This window comes from Lissotriton vulgaris, chromosome 12 (genome assembly GCF_964263255.1).
Source record: "Lissotriton vulgaris chromosome 12, aLisVul1.2, whole genome shotgun sequence".
Classification (NCBI taxonomy): Eukaryota; Metazoa; Chordata; class Amphibia; order Caudata; family Salamandridae; genus Lissotriton; species Lissotriton vulgaris.
The window spans coordinates 157,120,738-157,138,309 of record NC_141700.1 but is presented as its reverse complement, the minus strand read 5'-3'; the positions used below and the strand labels follow the sequence as shown (position 1 = coordinate 157,138,309).

The following is a 17,572-nucleotide window of genomic DNA, read 5'->3' as shown; positions in this document are numbered from 1 at the left end:
GTTTGAGAGCAACTGCGGCAGCTGCGGTCTCCATCCGACAATCAGCAGGATTGGTCATGGATAATATGCTTACGGTGATGGTTCCGCATGCAGTCGATACTCTTTTGAACCGTACGAAAACTCAGCACTTGACGAGTGCGAGGTTATCTGGGTACGAATTGACGCTCTTGGCAAGCCACATTCAGATAAAACGTTGTAATGTCCTAAATCCGGCAACTTTGTTACCAATTAGTGCAGAGTCAGATGCAGTAACAGAACATGACTGTTACTTGCGGACAGAGGAGGAAACAAAAGGTCGTGTGGACCTTAAAAACACCCCATTGGAAGACCCGGATGGCATCCTGTATGTGGATGGGTCATGTTTTAAATTGCCGAATGGTGATGTGACTACTGCTTATGCTGTGGTGACATTGAATACTGTTGTTGAGACTGCGAGATTGAATAAGAATTCTGCCCAAGCTGCAGAGCTGATCGCTCTTACTAGAGCATGTGTATTAGCAAAAGGTAAACGTGTGAATGTGTACACCGATAGTCAGTATGCTTTCGGTGTAGCGCATAGTTTCGGACGATTGTGGCGAGAACGTGGTTTCTTGACGTCACATGGCACGAAAATACAGCATGGCCAGCTTGTGAACGATCTTTTGGATGCATTGACTTTGCCTGCTCAAGTTGCAATTGTTAAATGTAGTGCGCATCGTAAGGTGACGGATGATGTTGGTCGTGGTAATGCGTTTGCAGATGAGATTGCTAAGGAGACTGCCCGGAACTTTAGCACTCGAATGTATGTGACGAATTCGGTTAGGTGGCCTACAGAATCAAGTATGTGTGAGAATACTATAGAGAGTGTGAAAGCAATTCAGAATGAGGCCACCGACACTGAAAAGATGAAGTGGAAAGAAAGTACGGGAAGGTTGGATGTGAATGGTTGCTGGATTGATTTGTCAGATCAGAAAAGATGGATGTTGCCTGATGCGTATGTACTGGCCGTTGTGCAAATGGCACATGGGTTAGCACATATTAGCGCGAAAGGTATTTGCAAGTTGTTGGCTGATGTGTGGAAGAATGATGGAATTACTAAGTGTGCTGAACGTTTGGTGAAGAATTGTATGGTGTGTATAATGTACAATCCTGGCAAAGGAACCCCAACTCCCCCTGGCAGTTTTGCTCCTCCTTCGTATCCCTTTGAGGTGATCCAATTGGACTTCATCCATATGGAGCGATGCAATAACCTGAAATACGTTTTGGTTGTGGTTTGCGCATTCTCCCGATGGATCGAGGCCTATCCCCTCAAAGATAATACTGCCTTGTCTACTGCGAAAATCCTACTGAAGGAATACTTTCCTCGGTATGGAATGCCTAGAGTCGTGTGGTCAGATAACGGAAGTGAGTTTGTTGGAAGTGTGATGAGGAGTGTGTGTAAGGGCCTTGGAATTAATCAGAAATTCCATAGCGCCAATCATCCCCAGTCAGCTGGATTGGTTGAAGGGTACAATGGCACCCTTAAACTAAAATTAGCGAAGATCCAGGCTACGACTGGACTTTCGTGGCCTGACGCTTTGCCTCTAGCATTACTGTCAACTAGGGCGACTGTACACTCCCGAATAGGGCTTAGTCCCTATGAAATAGTGTTCGGCCGTCCTGCGAATGTGTGGGGGGTTCCTAGGCCAGGTATGTTTGTTGATCTTGAGTACCCGATGTTGATTGACTACTTACATGACTTGACTGCTAAACTGAGGTTAATTCATCAACAGGTTTACGACGCCTTGCCGACGCAGACGGAGGGTCCAGGCCACCAGCTCCAGCCTGGTGATTGGGTTGTCACCCGAAATTTTTCGCGCAAGAAGAATCTGGACCCCCGCTTTGTTGGACCTCACCAGGTGCTTTTGGCCACGAGGACTGCCGTTCGTCTTGAGGGACGGAAGAACTGGGTACATGCTACCCATTGTAAGCGAGTCCCTATTCCTTTGCCGGCAGACCCGTGGGTGAGGAAAGGCATTGCGTCAACAGAAGCAGCGACATTGCCGGCGTTTGTACCTTTCAGTGACGCACAACTTGTTGGTGAACACTCAGCGCAGCAGAAAGCCATTGTTGGAACATTGTCAGCAAAAGACTCAAGACCAAATCAGCAAACTGATCAACAGGACGCTGTCTCTTCGACAGATCCTTTGTTTGACGAGCAGACACGTCCTGGGAAACATCGATATTCTTTGCGTTCTCACACTAAGGACAAATAAAAATTTTTGCTTGCTTTGCTGAAATTGATAACTGCAATATCTTCGTTTCCCATGATCAACTGTGAACAATTCGTATCACTGAAAATTGTTTTGTACATATATCAAGATTTTTTCTTGTATCTTTTTCCTTCCACAGCTGAATTATTTGTGCTAAATAAAATACATATTGTGTATTGAGGGCCGTAGGGCCGCGCGCGTACTTCCTTCTGGACAGTAGGTCTTGACGCTAGGTTAAAGGCCGTCGGTTCCTAGGAACTCCTGGGAATTGACTATTGCTGCACAGAACGAAGTGCGTCAAGAAACGTTGCGGACGGTCGTAGGGAAATGGCATTTTTGAAGCTGAATGATTTGGAAGGAGCTCAGGCATATAGAGTCAAACTGCAGAAACTTAGTCGTACTAAATGTTTTGTATTCCAATTGTTTGTATTGTTTTTAACTGCTTCTGCATTTTTGGCGGGTGGGGTGTATTACACTATGTCTTACTTCTTACTTCCTACCCCTACTCCTACTCCTTACCCTAACATTACTTCTACTGCTTCTCCTCATTCCTTTCATATGTTGCCAGAACACGAACAGGCTAGACGTGTAGAATTCCGCAACAATTCCTTTATCCAGCTCCTCCATCAGCATCAGTTAGTGGTTAACACTACTAATTGTTGGGTGTGTGGGTTGATGCCACATACTACGGGTAAGGGAATTCCATATCTGGTGTTACCGTATAGTTCCCAAGGGTCAGCTCGAGCATACCAAACAATGCTTCGAAGCGCACTAGGTTTCCACCCCTCTCCAGAACGTTCCCCCAAACCGGGTCCTACCTCATGGCAGTGGGTGGTATCGATGATAATACAGGATTTGGAAGATGAGATCTATGATGCTTATCTCATCCCTAAGGCAGAGGTACAAGCCTATAGGGCACCGAATAAAGGGGAATATAGTACGTTCACTAATGAAAAGCAGCTTAAAAGCTCGTCTCCAATATGGGTCGTACCCCACACTGGTAATCTTTGTCTTGTGGGTCGTGGCTCGCAAGCCTCACTTGGAGTAAGTGCTTGCACTGAAAGTTACGTTCTGTCAATGTCCCCGATCCCTGTGCTTCTGGCTGCCAAGGGTACGTACTTCATCTGTCATGATCGTGCATACACATGGTTGCCCGCAGACTTCATGGGCTCATGTTTTGTTGCAAATCTGTTGCCTCCGACGTTTACTGTAGATGCCGATTATCATAAGACTAGAGTTGTACGAGGCGTAATTAGTGAAGAGGATACTGCCGGTCAAGAGGCAGGAGACTTTTTCAAGGGTTTCCTCCCGTTTTGGGGACCTATGGTTAATAGTAGGAACCTGAGACATTTGACTCGAGTGGTAGAATCGACAGCTAACATTACTGCCAGTGCCCTTGGTAATATCACCACAGAACTTCAGGCGGAGAGACTTATGACATTACAAAACCGTATGGTTTTAGATGTTGTCTTAGCAGATCGCGGTGGGGTATGTAAAGTGATCCATTCGAGCTGTTGCATTTTCATTCCAGATAATGCTCCTACTGTCTATCAAGCCATCTCGAAGTTGCACAAGATCTCCGAATCCATACACGTGGATGTAGGGGATTGGACGCTACTTGGTTGGTTTTGGGGCCTGGTATCGACTTGGGGTTGGAAGATTCTGATGATCATCGGGGTTGTGGTAGTGTTCCTGTTCACGTGTTGCCTTTGTGTGCAGTGTGGTCCTGCCTTATGTGGCCTCTGTGCTACAACGTGTATGAGACAACCATCTGTTACCAAGGGGACTCGGTTGGACAGAGCTATGCTACAACGACATCTTGATGGTCTGATGAATATCGAGTATTCCGACTAGTGCTTGCCTACATGAGGGCAAAAGGAGCGTCTGAGGTTCCGTGACAATTGTAAGTGGTGTTTTCGACTCACACGAATATGGTCGAGTCTAGTATCTATGAACCGCAAATGACGAGTTTAGCAAGTGTGCGCAGTTTCGCTGTGCTAACTTAAACCGTTCGTTTGTTATGTGGGTTTGTCATCTGTACCCACGGGTTCCATCTTAGATACGGCATCCATTTTGTCTCTTGCCCTCAAGTAGCCAGCGAACGGACGCTGTCCGCTTCGCGACCCTGGGACTCCCAAGATATTTGCGGAAGACACATGTTCTTTGAAAGTGTCTTTATGACGAGGGGGATGCTACTGTAAGGCAGATGGCGCCGCTCGAGGCTCATCTTGCCGCACGGGCTTATTGTCTCAGTTGTGCATCTCATTAGGCACGTCCCTTTGATGCCTGTATCTCGTGCTTCTCGACACTCCCCTTTTACACCCTTTCCGATCTCCCCACTGTCTCCGTCTTCCTCTGCACCTGTCTTCGTTCCTGTTTCGATCTACTTTACTGCTGATTGGAATTTGCTAATGGTGGGAAGATGGGTTTTTTACAGTTGGGAACCGCCAAATGTTTCCGCACTTATGTTCCGGATCTTGTGTGTTTCAAAGTGATCTAAGCGACCCCTCTGAGAGCGACTTGTGGGAACCAGGTTGTAAACTATTGTGTATCATGTTATCCTATGGGTAGAAACTGTATAAAAGGAGCGATCCACAAATGCAATTTGAAGCAGTCTCCCCGAACTACACTCGATGTACTTCTTGTGACTTCTGTGTTCCCTGCAGTAAATAAACCTTGACTCTTTGACGCCGAAGGAAGTGTCCCGTGTCTCTGTGATTTGTACGCCGGAGCAGGTTACCCACGAAGGTTTCAGGTGTTGTGCCCTGGCACCGCTGGGTCCAAAGAACCCAGTCCTTCACACTTTTTAGCCAGTTGTGGCAATCAATCAATCAAAGACATTTGTAGAGCGCACTACTTACCCGTAGGGTCTCAAGGCGCTTGGGGGGGGGGGGTGGGGGGGGGGGGGGTGCCGTTACTGCTCGAACAGCCAGGTCTTGAGCTTCTTCCGGAAGGAGAGGTGGTCTTGGGTCAGGCGCAGGTCGGTCGGGAGGGAGTTCCAGGTCTTGGCGGCCAGGTAGGAGAAGGACCTTCCTCTTGTTGTCGCTCTTCGGATGCGGGGGACGGCGGCGAGGGCGTGGCTGGCTGATCGGAGGTGGCGTTTGGGAGCGTAGAAGTTGATGCGGTTGTTGAGGTAGCTCGGGCCTTGATCGTGTAGGGCTTTGTGTGCGTGGGTGAGGAGACGGAAGGTGATTCTTTTGTTGACGGGGAGCCAATGCAGGTCTCTCAGATGTCCGGAGATGTGGCTGTTTCGTGGGATGTCGAGGATGAGTCTGGCTGAGGCGTTCTGGATCCGCTGGAGTCTCTTCTGGAGCTTGGCGGTGGCAGGGAATTGCACTCAAACATGACCAACAATTCCCTACAAAATACGCCAACACTGTTAGAAAATAATGTAAATAAGCTGGTATTTGTAAAACGCGAACTAACCACACCCCTAAGGGTCTCAAGGCGCTGGGGGCCGTCGGGGAAGTTAAATGAGCTATTGCCCAGTGTCACAGGGTGCTGGGCTGCGCTGCCGCCGGCGATCGAACCGTGAACCCCGTGCTTCGAAGTCAGCCGCCCTGGCCGCTGCACCACACCTCTCCCCAATAAATAAAAAATAAGGCCTGCATTTCCAGAGAAGGCAACCAACTGTGTCAAATAATAAACATAGGACTGCACCACAAAGTGAGGCTAATATGCCCAGGACACAACGTTTTGCCATCCTAGTTTTTTTCACCACTTTTATCTAGCCACCCTATTCAAATGGTGCTTTTTGTTAATAATTATTTATCACTCTCTTGAGAAAATAAGTTTTTGTGAATAATTTACACATGGGATTTAGGGTTCTCCTCCATGTGAATTTACAGAAAAAGAGAGAAGTTGTATATTTTGAAGCACTTCTTGTCCACATTTTTCCCTAAATATGATACATTTTGCTTTCTCCAAAAAGTGTGGTAGATACAATTGAAGAAAATGAACTCTATCTAGTTGAACGAAGAATGAGATATTACATTCTTAAACCGACGAATAACATATTTTTAACATTTAAACAAATCTGTTCAACAGTATTGAAGTGTTATATAGCCTCTCCACACATGACTGGTATAAAATACATTACCAGTGCATGCAAATATACCGCATTAGCGATGCACTAATTGATTCAATAACATTGCAGCCTTTAGAAAGTGGACGGAAACAATGACACAAAAGAAATGTGTCTTTAGTTGTTAGTAAAGACACCTTTCAATGTGTGATGAAGGTGGGTGCTTTCTCCTGGAACGAAAGAGAATAGGACTGCAGTTTACTAGTCCTTACTATGGAACATACGTCAATGCAATGGACGTGAGCATACAAACCTTCAGAGCGGTGGGTCTCTGGCACGCTGTTGGAATCGACAGCCTCTGAGGAGAATGAAAAGTTTGAAAAACAGGTTACTTAATGCTGCAGGAGAACCTGGTTGAATGCACAATTGCGAATTAGCATGAACGAGTATATATTTTGTATATCTGAGTAATAATGGAGCATAGACCAGGTTAGAAAGCAACAGAACGCTGTCCAAGAACCCTAGAAAAAAGAAGGTCAAACAACAGCCTGCCTAGTAGATATTTTATTCTTACCCTACATTAGCTTCATCTATTCTGAAAGTTAGAGATCCCTATTTTAAGGCAAAACAATGCTCATCTGTTACTTATCCCTACTCCACATCTGTGACTGTTCAGACTATTTATGGAAAGACCTTCAGTTTAGATGGTGGGACTACAAACCTGTTCTAACCTATTTGGGGATGGGCAACTACTTTTTTCAATTAGGCTCTTATTCTTAGTCATTTACATCATCTGTAATCATGGACATTTCAAATGTTCTATTAATGCCATAGTCATAAGTTATTCCACCACAATATCGTTTCAAAAATACCACCAAAATAACAAGTATTGTGTAAAAAATATTGTGATGTCAAGAATATTATGGGACGGAATATTACAGGTAAGAATATTGTTTTATTAAAGAATTTTAAATTACTTTTTAAAAATACGGTTGTACATAATATTTTTTATTATTTTGTTGTATTTTTAGTTTCTATAAATTGTTTTAATGTTAAGTGTTTAAAATTAGTGTTAGTCATTGTTTTGGTTTGTTAATACTTGAGGTTTTTTATTTCAATTACATTTTTTTTTTTCATTGTAGGTGTATGGGTTTGTGCGGAAACAGGATGGGAGGTTTTCTTAATGTTTATTTTATTTTAATAAAGTATTTTTTATAATTTTCTATTTGTTAATTTAATTATTAACTATGTCAATTCGTTTTTAGTTATTTAATAGATCATTTGAAAAACAGTAATTATTTTTGGGAGTTGTTGATTGGGTGCCTAGATAATTGTAGTGCAGTTTTCTGTATTCAGGGAGGCGTAGGCTGATTTACTGCTACTGAAATAACTAGACTGCCATACGTGGGGCGAGTTTAATAAACTCTGTACGCCGGTGCAAAGTCACCAAAAGTCACGCAATCTGGCGCAGGTTGATTTGTTTTTTAATTTCCAGTGCAAAACTTTTATGTGTGCTGGAAAGTTCTCTACGAGTAAGTGGACTTCCCTTGGGTGGTACATGGGAGTTCCCACATTACTGCGCATCCCTGCATGACATATTACTAGTAGATCTGAAAACAGTGCCTTAAAAGAAACCTCATCGATGGACATGTAAGGGAAAATTGTTACAACTTTGCACTGCTGCAAAGTCACACAAAGCTGCACAAAGAGTCTCCTGATGGTATGGAAGTGCATTCAGTTGAGTGACCTCTCTGAGGCCATCCTCACAGGAATGAAGCTTGCAACATATAGATGTCAGAGGCAGGTGCATTTAACCACTGAGTTTTCTTATCCATGCAATCAAAGTATCTGCTTTTCTTTTTTAAAGCACATAACTTGCACATACACATATCTGTTGCACATGCTCAAAGGTAGTTATAGAATGTATACAGGGCAAATTTATCAAAACTCAGTACGGCCTCAAAGTCACACAAAGTGATGATAAAGTATTTCTTGTGCTGAAAAGTAGCTATAAAAGTAACACAAAAATGACCTGCACCACTTACGTCAAGGGGACCTGCCTTGAGGGTGCCCACACTACCACCCATGGTTTTTGACGCACACAAATTGCTAGACAGGACTTTATGCCCAAAAATAATCCTTCTAGTAGCTTCAGGTTAACAGTTTAAAGCTTCATGTTTGCTGAGAAGAAAATGAGGAGTGCATGAGGCTTGCTGCAGGGGCACAAGCTAAGGCTGGGAGTAGGAAGTTTACACCAATATTCCGGGAATGAGTCCAAACTCACCACACATCGGAATGTGGACCCTTTAGCGGCTTGCCCCGTGGCAGACGAAAAGCGGAAGCAAATACTAGGTGACGTGACTGCGTTCATTCCGGACACTTGCTTCCCTGGAGCGATGCAGTTTAGGGGTCACATGCAGTAGGAGCATGCATGGAGTAGCTACTTGCTGTGGTACGGATCACGGAGACAGGGTCAGGAATACAATTCGACTGTAAAACATATCTGTTAGGCTGTGCTTCAACTATTCCAAGTATTGACCTGGCAGGGATTTGCTAGGACATCCACTGTAATAATTATTACAGCTACGGTGGTGAATTTCAAAGCACACCACTTTACTTTCTTGGACAAATATCACTGGTTGTCCATTGCAGCAGTTACAATAAAGCGAAGAGTCGCTTGCCGGTCCCGTGTATACTGTTTCCAAATGAAAACAGCTACCGGAGTGCATATTAAGCATAGGAAGGTGAACAAATACGAGACTTTGGAAAACTTCCTTATGTTTGTCAGAGTGAGGAGGAGTAAGTAGTCCTCAGGCGAACTAAGTAATAGCTTCTGGAAAAGAGCTAAAAGCGATTTTCTGGGATTAAATTCGCAAACTTAGTCAAGGGGTGAAGCTAGGACGACCGAAAGTAGCTAGGTGGGTGGGGGGCTCTGTCATCGACGGGGGCCTCCTCCAGAGCTGTGGCGTAGTACAGGGCGATCTGGAAGCAGATGGACAGTAAGGGTACCTCTGCGGCAGAAGGATACAGTCAAGATACCTCTGCCTGGCACAGTAAGGGTGCCTGAGCCAAGCACCTGGAGCCGAAGGAGGTTCCGGGAAACAGCGTCGGCGCCCCGCTAGTCCTTCGGGCGGTCGGGGGGCCTGAACCGACCGGGGGTGTGCCTCATCGCTCCACCCTGACAGGGGGGGCGGGAGTATAATGAAATGGTAATATACTGCACCGTCAGAGCATCGTCTCGCCGTGCAAGATGGCTTCTTAGGCATGCGGGTCAGCGAGGGGCTGCCACATTGGATCGCCTGTAAGATGACCCACATTAACGCCATACCTGTGTTTTTTTTTTTTTTTTTTTTAAATATATTTTTATTGCAGGAATCAGTAAAAAATTACAAAGTGGACCAGCATTATAAGTTCAATCGAAAATAGTAGAACACATCCCATCCCCCCTCAGTAAGATATTCTGTTACATAGCCATTCAGCCCACAACCCGAGGGTCGGGCGGCGATTACCAGTGAGGGCCCAATAGGAGGTCGAGGCCGGTCCGGATGATCCACAGTCCGTCATCTGCTTTTCTAAACCATCCTACAACGCCATACCTGTGTTGTACGAAATAAACCTGCAGCACTTCTTTCCCACAAATATGTCTCATGAGTTTCCTTTGGGTATTTAAGTGGAATTGGCATTGCGGGGCGAGCGCTGGCGGTGTGGGCACTATGAGAAATCTTTTAACTTCTCTTAACTTTTCACCCATTCCATCTGTGCTGCACTGAACAGAACACATTCAGCATGTGGCCAGTTTAGATGTTTGTCTGAATTTAATGTTTGCACTGGAGGGGCACCCTTCCAGTTTAAAACCTGCACTAGACATCATTTACAAAACTTTGATTAATGGTGCAGAGTTATGAGGGGTATGTGCATGGTGTTAGGGAGCCTGTTTCTAAGCCAGCAATGGGGACGTCAGCAGCAGCAGTGCATTTTCCTAGTGAATATGGTTGTATTCTGCTCTCCCGACTTTTTTTGCTGTTTTGAGCTATTTGAATAAATCAGCCTCTACATGCTTTTGGCAGGAAATGCAACTCGTGTCTATGGGTTGGTGCATGTCTGCTGAACTATACGCCGCACATCCAGGGGGAGGTTTAGTAAGATTTTGCATTTTTTTTGCGTCACAAAAGTGATGCAAATTGGTGCAAAATGTTTTTTCCCAGATTTACTTTCTAGTGCTAAAGTTGTTTAGCGCTAGGAAAGTAATGCAAAGCAGCGCGCCAAGGGTGGAGCTTGCGCGTTCCTGCGCAACCACCCAAGGTTTCTCAAGCTAAACACAATTTATTTAACAAAGTAAACAGGGTCTAGCGTGAGAAAATTGCCCCCTTTCAAAGTAGGTGCACGGAAGGAGAAATGCTTTCATTTGTCTTTCCTTTTCCGACTTTGCATGTGTGCTGCACTGTACAGCACACAGTCAAAGAGGGAAAAGGCTTCACGTTAGTCTAAGCTTAGTATTTTGTGCTGGAAGGGTTCCCTTCCAGCACAAACCCTATGCTAGACTCATGGACACCTCCTGGCATCCTGGCGCAAAGGTTTCTCCATGGGGCACGGCAGCTGATTTCAGTGCCTTATTTCAGTAAATAGGGCGCTCTCCTCCTCTCTCCTTCTCACGCAGCGCGGTATTTGCAGCTGTTGCAGTGTGCTACGTGAAAACATGGTAAATCTCCCCCCAAGAGTGTGGAAATAATAAAAGTTTGCCTAGATGTTGTATTTTGTGCCGGATAGGCACCCTTTCACTACAAAACCAATGCTAGACATCACATTTGCGTATGGTGCAAGGGTGTGTGCGAGGCGCCAGGCAGCATGTTTGTGCGCCAACGCAGGGGGAAGGGAGCAGAGGCGCATTTTGTTAGTAGATGTAGTTCTACACTGCCCTCTCCCCTTCAGCATCCCAGCTACTTTGTTTGCTACTCTGCCTTGCACTATTTTTGAATAAATCCGTCCCTACACGCTTTTGGCAGAAAATGTTATGGAGTTTTATGGCTCAGCTCCACTTGGGTGTGCCCTTCTTTGGTGTGCCAGGTTTGCGCAGCTTATTAAAAGGGCGGACGTTTTAATCCTGATCCGGTCTGTGATGGTACCAGCATGTGTTTAAAACTTTCCATTTGAGGCAATAGACATAGCTCAGGTATCCCTGATACAGAGCTCGGCTTGGAATCGCTCGATCTGATGAAAGAAGGCAGGGGCGGCTCTAGGCTCATGGTGGCCCTGGGCAGGGAACATAGGTGGGGGGCCCCGGAAGAGGGGGTCCAGGTGGGGCGGAGCGTGGAGGCTAGTGAAGAGGGGGGGTCAGGGTGTTTGGAAGTGGAACCAAATCCTTGCCAGGGGCCGCCACGCAAATATGTGTCCATCCTCATAAGATTATTATATTAATTATATATATTGGCGTGGTGGCTCCTGGGGTTTGGTGGCCCTGTGTAGATGCACAGCTTGCACATGCCTAAGGCTACCCCTGAAGAAGGACGCGTTTACATTGGTTGAGTGATACATATTTGTTCAACAAGATTTTTTATGCCTGCTGTTAAAGATCTTAGAGGAAACGATGTGGAACAGTGCAGAAGTCAGGGGGCAGCCTGATAGGTCAGAGTCTCTAAAGGTGGTATGTTCCTGGTAGTGCCACCAATAAAACAACCGGCAAAGCTAACAAATTTGTCTTTTGTATGGTAAATGGTTTTTATTATACCAACAGCCAGGGCCACTCAATTACATGGTAAAGGAAGAAAAAATGATATGCCGTGTTGACTAAATTATGCGGCAACAAAAGGCAAATTATGTGGCGTAATCTCGCACATTCAGTGGCAGTATTAATTTGCTATTTTGCCATTTTAACACTCATTCATACTGTTTGAGCAAAAGTTGCAATTAATGAGCATCAGTTTCACATTAGAGTACATGAAACTTTTTAGTGCACACTCCTTGCGACACTATGGATGCGCAGTATTTACTGTCGCAAAGATTGACAGATACATCCTGAATCCTGACGTATCTATAGGTACAAAAGTGGCGCATTGCTGGGATGTGTCTGAAAACAGATGCAGCTCCAGCAATGTGTCCTTTCACAGGGGGCTTGCCCCATGTGAACTGGCCTGCGTCACTCCTTACATCTGCTGTGAGGCAGGCGTAAGGATTACGCAGTGGTTTCCTAGAAGTGTTGCAGTGAAATCTAATAGATTACACTGCAACACATATACAAGCCTTTTCTGCACTGGAACGCCTACCCTGCATACATTATACTTGTCACATGTATAATGTAGCGTTGGGGTTTACAAAGTGATGCATCTGCCTAGATGAGTAACTTTGAAAATATGGCGCAGTGTGGTGCAGATTTTACATTTCCGCAACATCACAAAAAATGATGCAACAGCGGCGTAAAGGGCTCTTAAAAAAGCCCTTAATCTATAATTATGGCGAAAAAGCCACAGTCACAGAATCACTTAGCGAGCGGTTTGGGGCCTGCTGTGCATGTCAGTGATAATTATCGCTAATGACATGCAAAGTGGGCGTACCCAAACTGTTAGCGACTGAAAACAGTTGCTAACATCGCTATCGCCTATTACCAAGGCAGGCGTAGCGATGGAAATACTCGTGCTAAGAGCGAATATCTCCAAAAACTATGCCTGCTAAGACCAGTTCTTAGCCATTATATCCAATGGGAGGTGGATATAATGGCTAAGACCCTGTTAGCGATAATGCTTAAATCTCGCTGTATTCTCAGCGACATTCACGGATTTCGCCGCTATCGCCGGGAATTTTGTCGCTTTTGAGATAAACGTTGCTAATGGCACGTTATCTCAGCGATAAAATCTGGCGATGCTTGGCGATAGAAAAATTGTTGCTAAGCCTATTTCGCGATAAATATCGCTAGTTGTTGGTAATATGCCTCATTGAGTGTCTCCAGATAATGAAATGGGGGTTCATATCCAACGAGTGCCCGCAGGGCTGTAGCTGCATAAATAATAAGGCAGCAGATGCAGTGGCACCAGGGGCGTGGGGGCCTACTGCACCCCAATTAGAGAAGTATTTTTCATATACAATCAGGGTGAAGGGCCCATTTCTCTTAGAGTTCAAGGCACACTTTCTGTGCCACTTCATGCGCTCCAAGCAAATTCATCTCACTTGCTTGGTGAAAAAGTAAAGGGCTATTTTAGCTGGACTGGTAAGCCCAAGCAGATTTCCTGTTTTGATTTAGTGCTTTGAATTGAGGTCAGCTTGCTTCTCTATTTTTTGGGGGGAGCAGATAAATGAAACCACAAATAGTGAGGGGGGGATGTAGATTACAACTCCTCACTCAGCAATCTGCAAAGTAGCCAACAGATCACGGCTCAAACTAGGCAATCGACCACTTTTCTCCTTAGCCCTTAGACCACCTGTCAATTGAGCACCTGGTCTTTACCTCAGCTGTACTAGAACCCAAAGTACCCACTAAAACACAACTAATCCTGATTAATCCTGACTAATTCACCAGGGCAAGTCTCACCTTAACCACAAGACCATAATTTAACTTGTCTATTCGGCCACACCTTGCAGAAGGCCGTCGGTACGAATGCCCCAGAAAGTGGTTGGAGATAATAATCAAACCTGATCAAACCTGATGCCCCAGGGTTCAAGATTTAACAGGTGTGATAATTATAACCGATTATGAGTTTAACCCTTCAAAATGGACCCGCTATTTACTGGGTATTTCATTCTGGTATATATTGGCATGTATGTCCTGTCGATGCATACCTAGGGAAAATTGAAGGGTTGTGGAGTTTAGAGACCCTATAAATTCAGGGAGCGGTAAATGCCACAGTCTTTATAATTGCAATCCTGTGAAAACTGGGGTTTTGCACATGGGTTAGAATTATCTTTACTACTTGGAATTAAGGCCTTAGCTTCAAGGCTACATCTAGTCTTAGGGACAACACCGTATGATTGATTAACCTTTAGATCCCATTTAGGCTTCGACACTGCAAAATACTTCAACTCAGCAACAAGAATGCATCTCTTCTCAGCCACTGAACCTCATCTCAAATCATCAACTAGACCCTAATCTTTATCACGAGTGCAGAGACCATACTTGTTTACCTGTTTGACCGCACATTTTGAGGTCAACTCTAGACTATATCTCATCTTAGACACAAAACCCACATGACGTGTCAACCATCACAACTCGGGGCTTATTTATGAGCGCCTTGCAACACTTTTGCTCTGCTGTCGGGTCACTTTTCATGATGCAGCGGCAGCATAAACGGTTCGCCACGATGCAACATATTTACAAGGTGACGCATCTAGACAGATGCTTCACCTTGTAAAGCCCTGCACCACATTTGTCAGGTATAATGTATGCAGGGAGGGCGTTCCCACGCAAGAAAGCCTTGTAGGAGTGGCACAGTGAGCTTTCACTGCAACACTTCTAGGACGCCACTGGGTCGAATCCTTACATCTGCCTCATGGCAGGCGTACGAGTGACACAGTGCTATATTCATAGGCCACGCCCAGGCATTGCTGGAGTTGCGTCACGATTTCGACACAACTCCAGAAATGCGTCAGTTTTGCGCCAACAGATACACCAGAAATATTGACAATCTGTCATTCCTTGGGACATGATGCGTCGTACAGTTAATATAACACAACCACCATGGCGCAAGGAGGGTGCAGTGAAAACAATCGCAACGCTGTTTTCACGCAGCGATGCAACAATTTTCATAAATAAGCCCCTAGGATTTGACACTACAAAATACTCCATCATTGCAACTGGACTAAATCTTCCCAGCCGCTTACCACACCACAACTGTGATGCTAGACCAGTTACTGAGAAAACAGATAGCATGATAAAAGGTAAGAGCAGGGCAAAAAAAAGGATATGTGGGTGGGATATTGGTTAATATTCCTGCCTCTCCTACCTCCTTGGCAGAGACTTAGGGGAGCCAGTGCCAACAGGGATGCCAGGATCATAGGCTGCATCTTCTCTTTGTTTTCTTCCAGGCTTCTCTTCGCTTCTGCAAATACTATTGTGTCTCATATGTTCTGGATGCTTTTATATAGCCCATTGCGTGTCCTGGCTTTGCTGAATCAGGGCCAAACCCTTATCCTCAGCGCCCCACAAGAGAAGAGGCGAAATCCAAGAGCAACACTAAAGTCAAAAACCCATCAGCCTTCCACTAAAATTGGAAACAAGAGCTGCCAAGGTCATGTGGTTGCTTTGTGTGTAAACGTATCCTTCATCAGTGACCAAGAAAAATGTATTTAACTAGACATACGGAACAGACTTGCTCCAATAAAGGAAATTCCCAGAGAGAAAGCTGGATGGAGACAAAAGCTATAGTCACATTTAAAGTAACTAGAACCTATGATCTCCAGATGACATACATCCTACCAGTGGTGTGTTAACTAGATCACTGGTACCATACAAATGGTACTGTAACGTGGCTAGTCAAATAAGGACATGTTGAGGAGTGTGGACTGTGTTGGTGACTGCAATCCCTGCAGCCGCTCTACAGTCTCAGCGGCGGCCAAAACAATTCTAGCTAATTGGAAAAACACTGGCAAAGCCACTTTCAAGCGATGGTTCAACTGGGTAACCTTCCTGAGGGGGGACGACAATATCACCGCAAATCACCACTCAGCTAACCACACCGCCAAAGGGGGAATGTGGGCCGCCCTGGACGCTCACCTGGAGCGATAAAGCCCCCCCTTTTTTTTCCTTTTTCTCTCTTTTCCTCTTCTCTTCTTCTCTCTCCACCGCAGCCAAGAATTTTGATATACTGCATTGTATTATATTTGTAAAATTTATTTTCAATAAAATACTTTGAAATTAAAAAAAAGAAAAAAAAAAGTTCACCTCTTCATGAGCCATCACCTAATTGAATGTCTCAGGGCCATATTGACAAGCACCATTCGCCACTGAAGCTTCACTTTTTTTGATGCTCTGGTGGCGTAGCCATTTCCCATATTTACAAGGTGGTGCTAAGCCCCTTATTGTGGCTTAACGTTACCTCGTAAATATGCCCCTTCGCGCCGCAGTCCTCTGTGGCACAGGGGCATGCAATGGGTGTTGTGGCCATTCCACTGTAACACCCGTTGGTTTTTTATGCTGCCCCAGATTTACAAGTTTGGGGCTGTGCCAAAAACGAAGGCCAGGAAATACCAGGCGTTAGAATGGTGATACGAGGAGAAATTATTAATTTCTCCCCGTTTTTTGCTTTTTCCATGTGTGCTGCATTCGGCAGCACACTTAGAAAGAACAAATCGCCATTATTGATTGTTTATGTGCAGAAAGGGAAACTTTCCTGCCTGCATATAAACATTTGCCTCTGCAGCACAGGCACCCTTGCAATATGGCAGCATGGAGCCTCTGCTGGTGCTAGTCAGCTTTTTTAGCGCTAGTGGAAACACAGGGGTGCGCCGTATTTTTGTAAATACGGCACATGCCTGCATTTTGGAAAAGTTGAGGCACGGCGTTGCCAAATTTGGTGTAACGCCGTGCTCTGGCATTTTCTTGTACATATGCCCCTGAGGTTTTTGACAGTGGTTATATAATTTACTTATCTATTTATTTATTTATTGCACAATTAATTAAAATCATTGCAATTCATACAAAAGAAAACTTAAGAGCACTTTCCGTTCTCTATTAAAAAATGGTTCATGTTAAAAAAGGGATCGTAGCTAGCACGGCAGAAATTCATGCCGATCGTCTAATGGTAGAATAGGATTAATCTCAGACCTATATTTTACAAAACGGGCGGTCATCTGAGCTGAGTCACCCATCATACACTCCTCTAGGGCTTCTTGACGTGTCCGCACGTTTAGGATCTGCCAAATTGACGCAACCAAAAAGTTCGCAAAGGGAATAAGGTTCTGCAGATGCACAAGATGTGAATTAGATTTTCTTCCCCATTGCTGCAAAATCGGCACAGAGAGGGCGTGTCTGCCTTGTACCTCTGGCCGTACTTGTACACCATCAAGGGGATTAGGCCAAAACGTAATCTCATTAGGTGGTGTTTCACAGGTGGCTTCATGGGGGATGACAGATAGTGTGGTAGAGTTTTAAGGTCATAGAGTTTTGACGCCCAGCTACCATGGGAGAGATTTTTCACGGCTGCTGCATCATGTTCCACTGACAAGATCTTCGCTTGTTTAGTCGGGACTTTTGCAACCACCCCTATGGACAGCGAACATGTCCATATAGCTTCAGCTTCTAGTGCTTCCAAACAGAATATTACAAATTGACTCCAGGAGGTACTAGGATTATTTAACAGACACCATATGCAGCTCTATAGTGTGAAGTCACGAG

General features: G+C 45.0%; 1 protein-coding gene across 1 annotated transcript in view; it reads right to left on the bottom strand.

The window, feature by feature from the left end:
* The window catches only part of BGLAP (bone gamma-carboxyglutamate protein), a 28,322-nt gene extending 13,043 nt beyond the window's left edge, over positions 1–15,279 (bottom strand). Inside the window, exons 1-2 of the mRNA XM_086946412.1 lie at positions 15,183–15,279; positions 6,569–6,613 (exon numbers count right to left, since the gene is read on the bottom strand). Coding sequence (XP_086802538.1) covers positions 6,569–6,613; positions 15,183–15,243 — 106 coding nt within the window. The 5' untranslated portion in view covers positions 15,244–15,279. The remainder of the gene's footprint in view (positions 1–6,568; positions 6,614–15,182) is intronic.
* Positions 15,280–17,572: the final 2,293 nt, after the last annotated feature.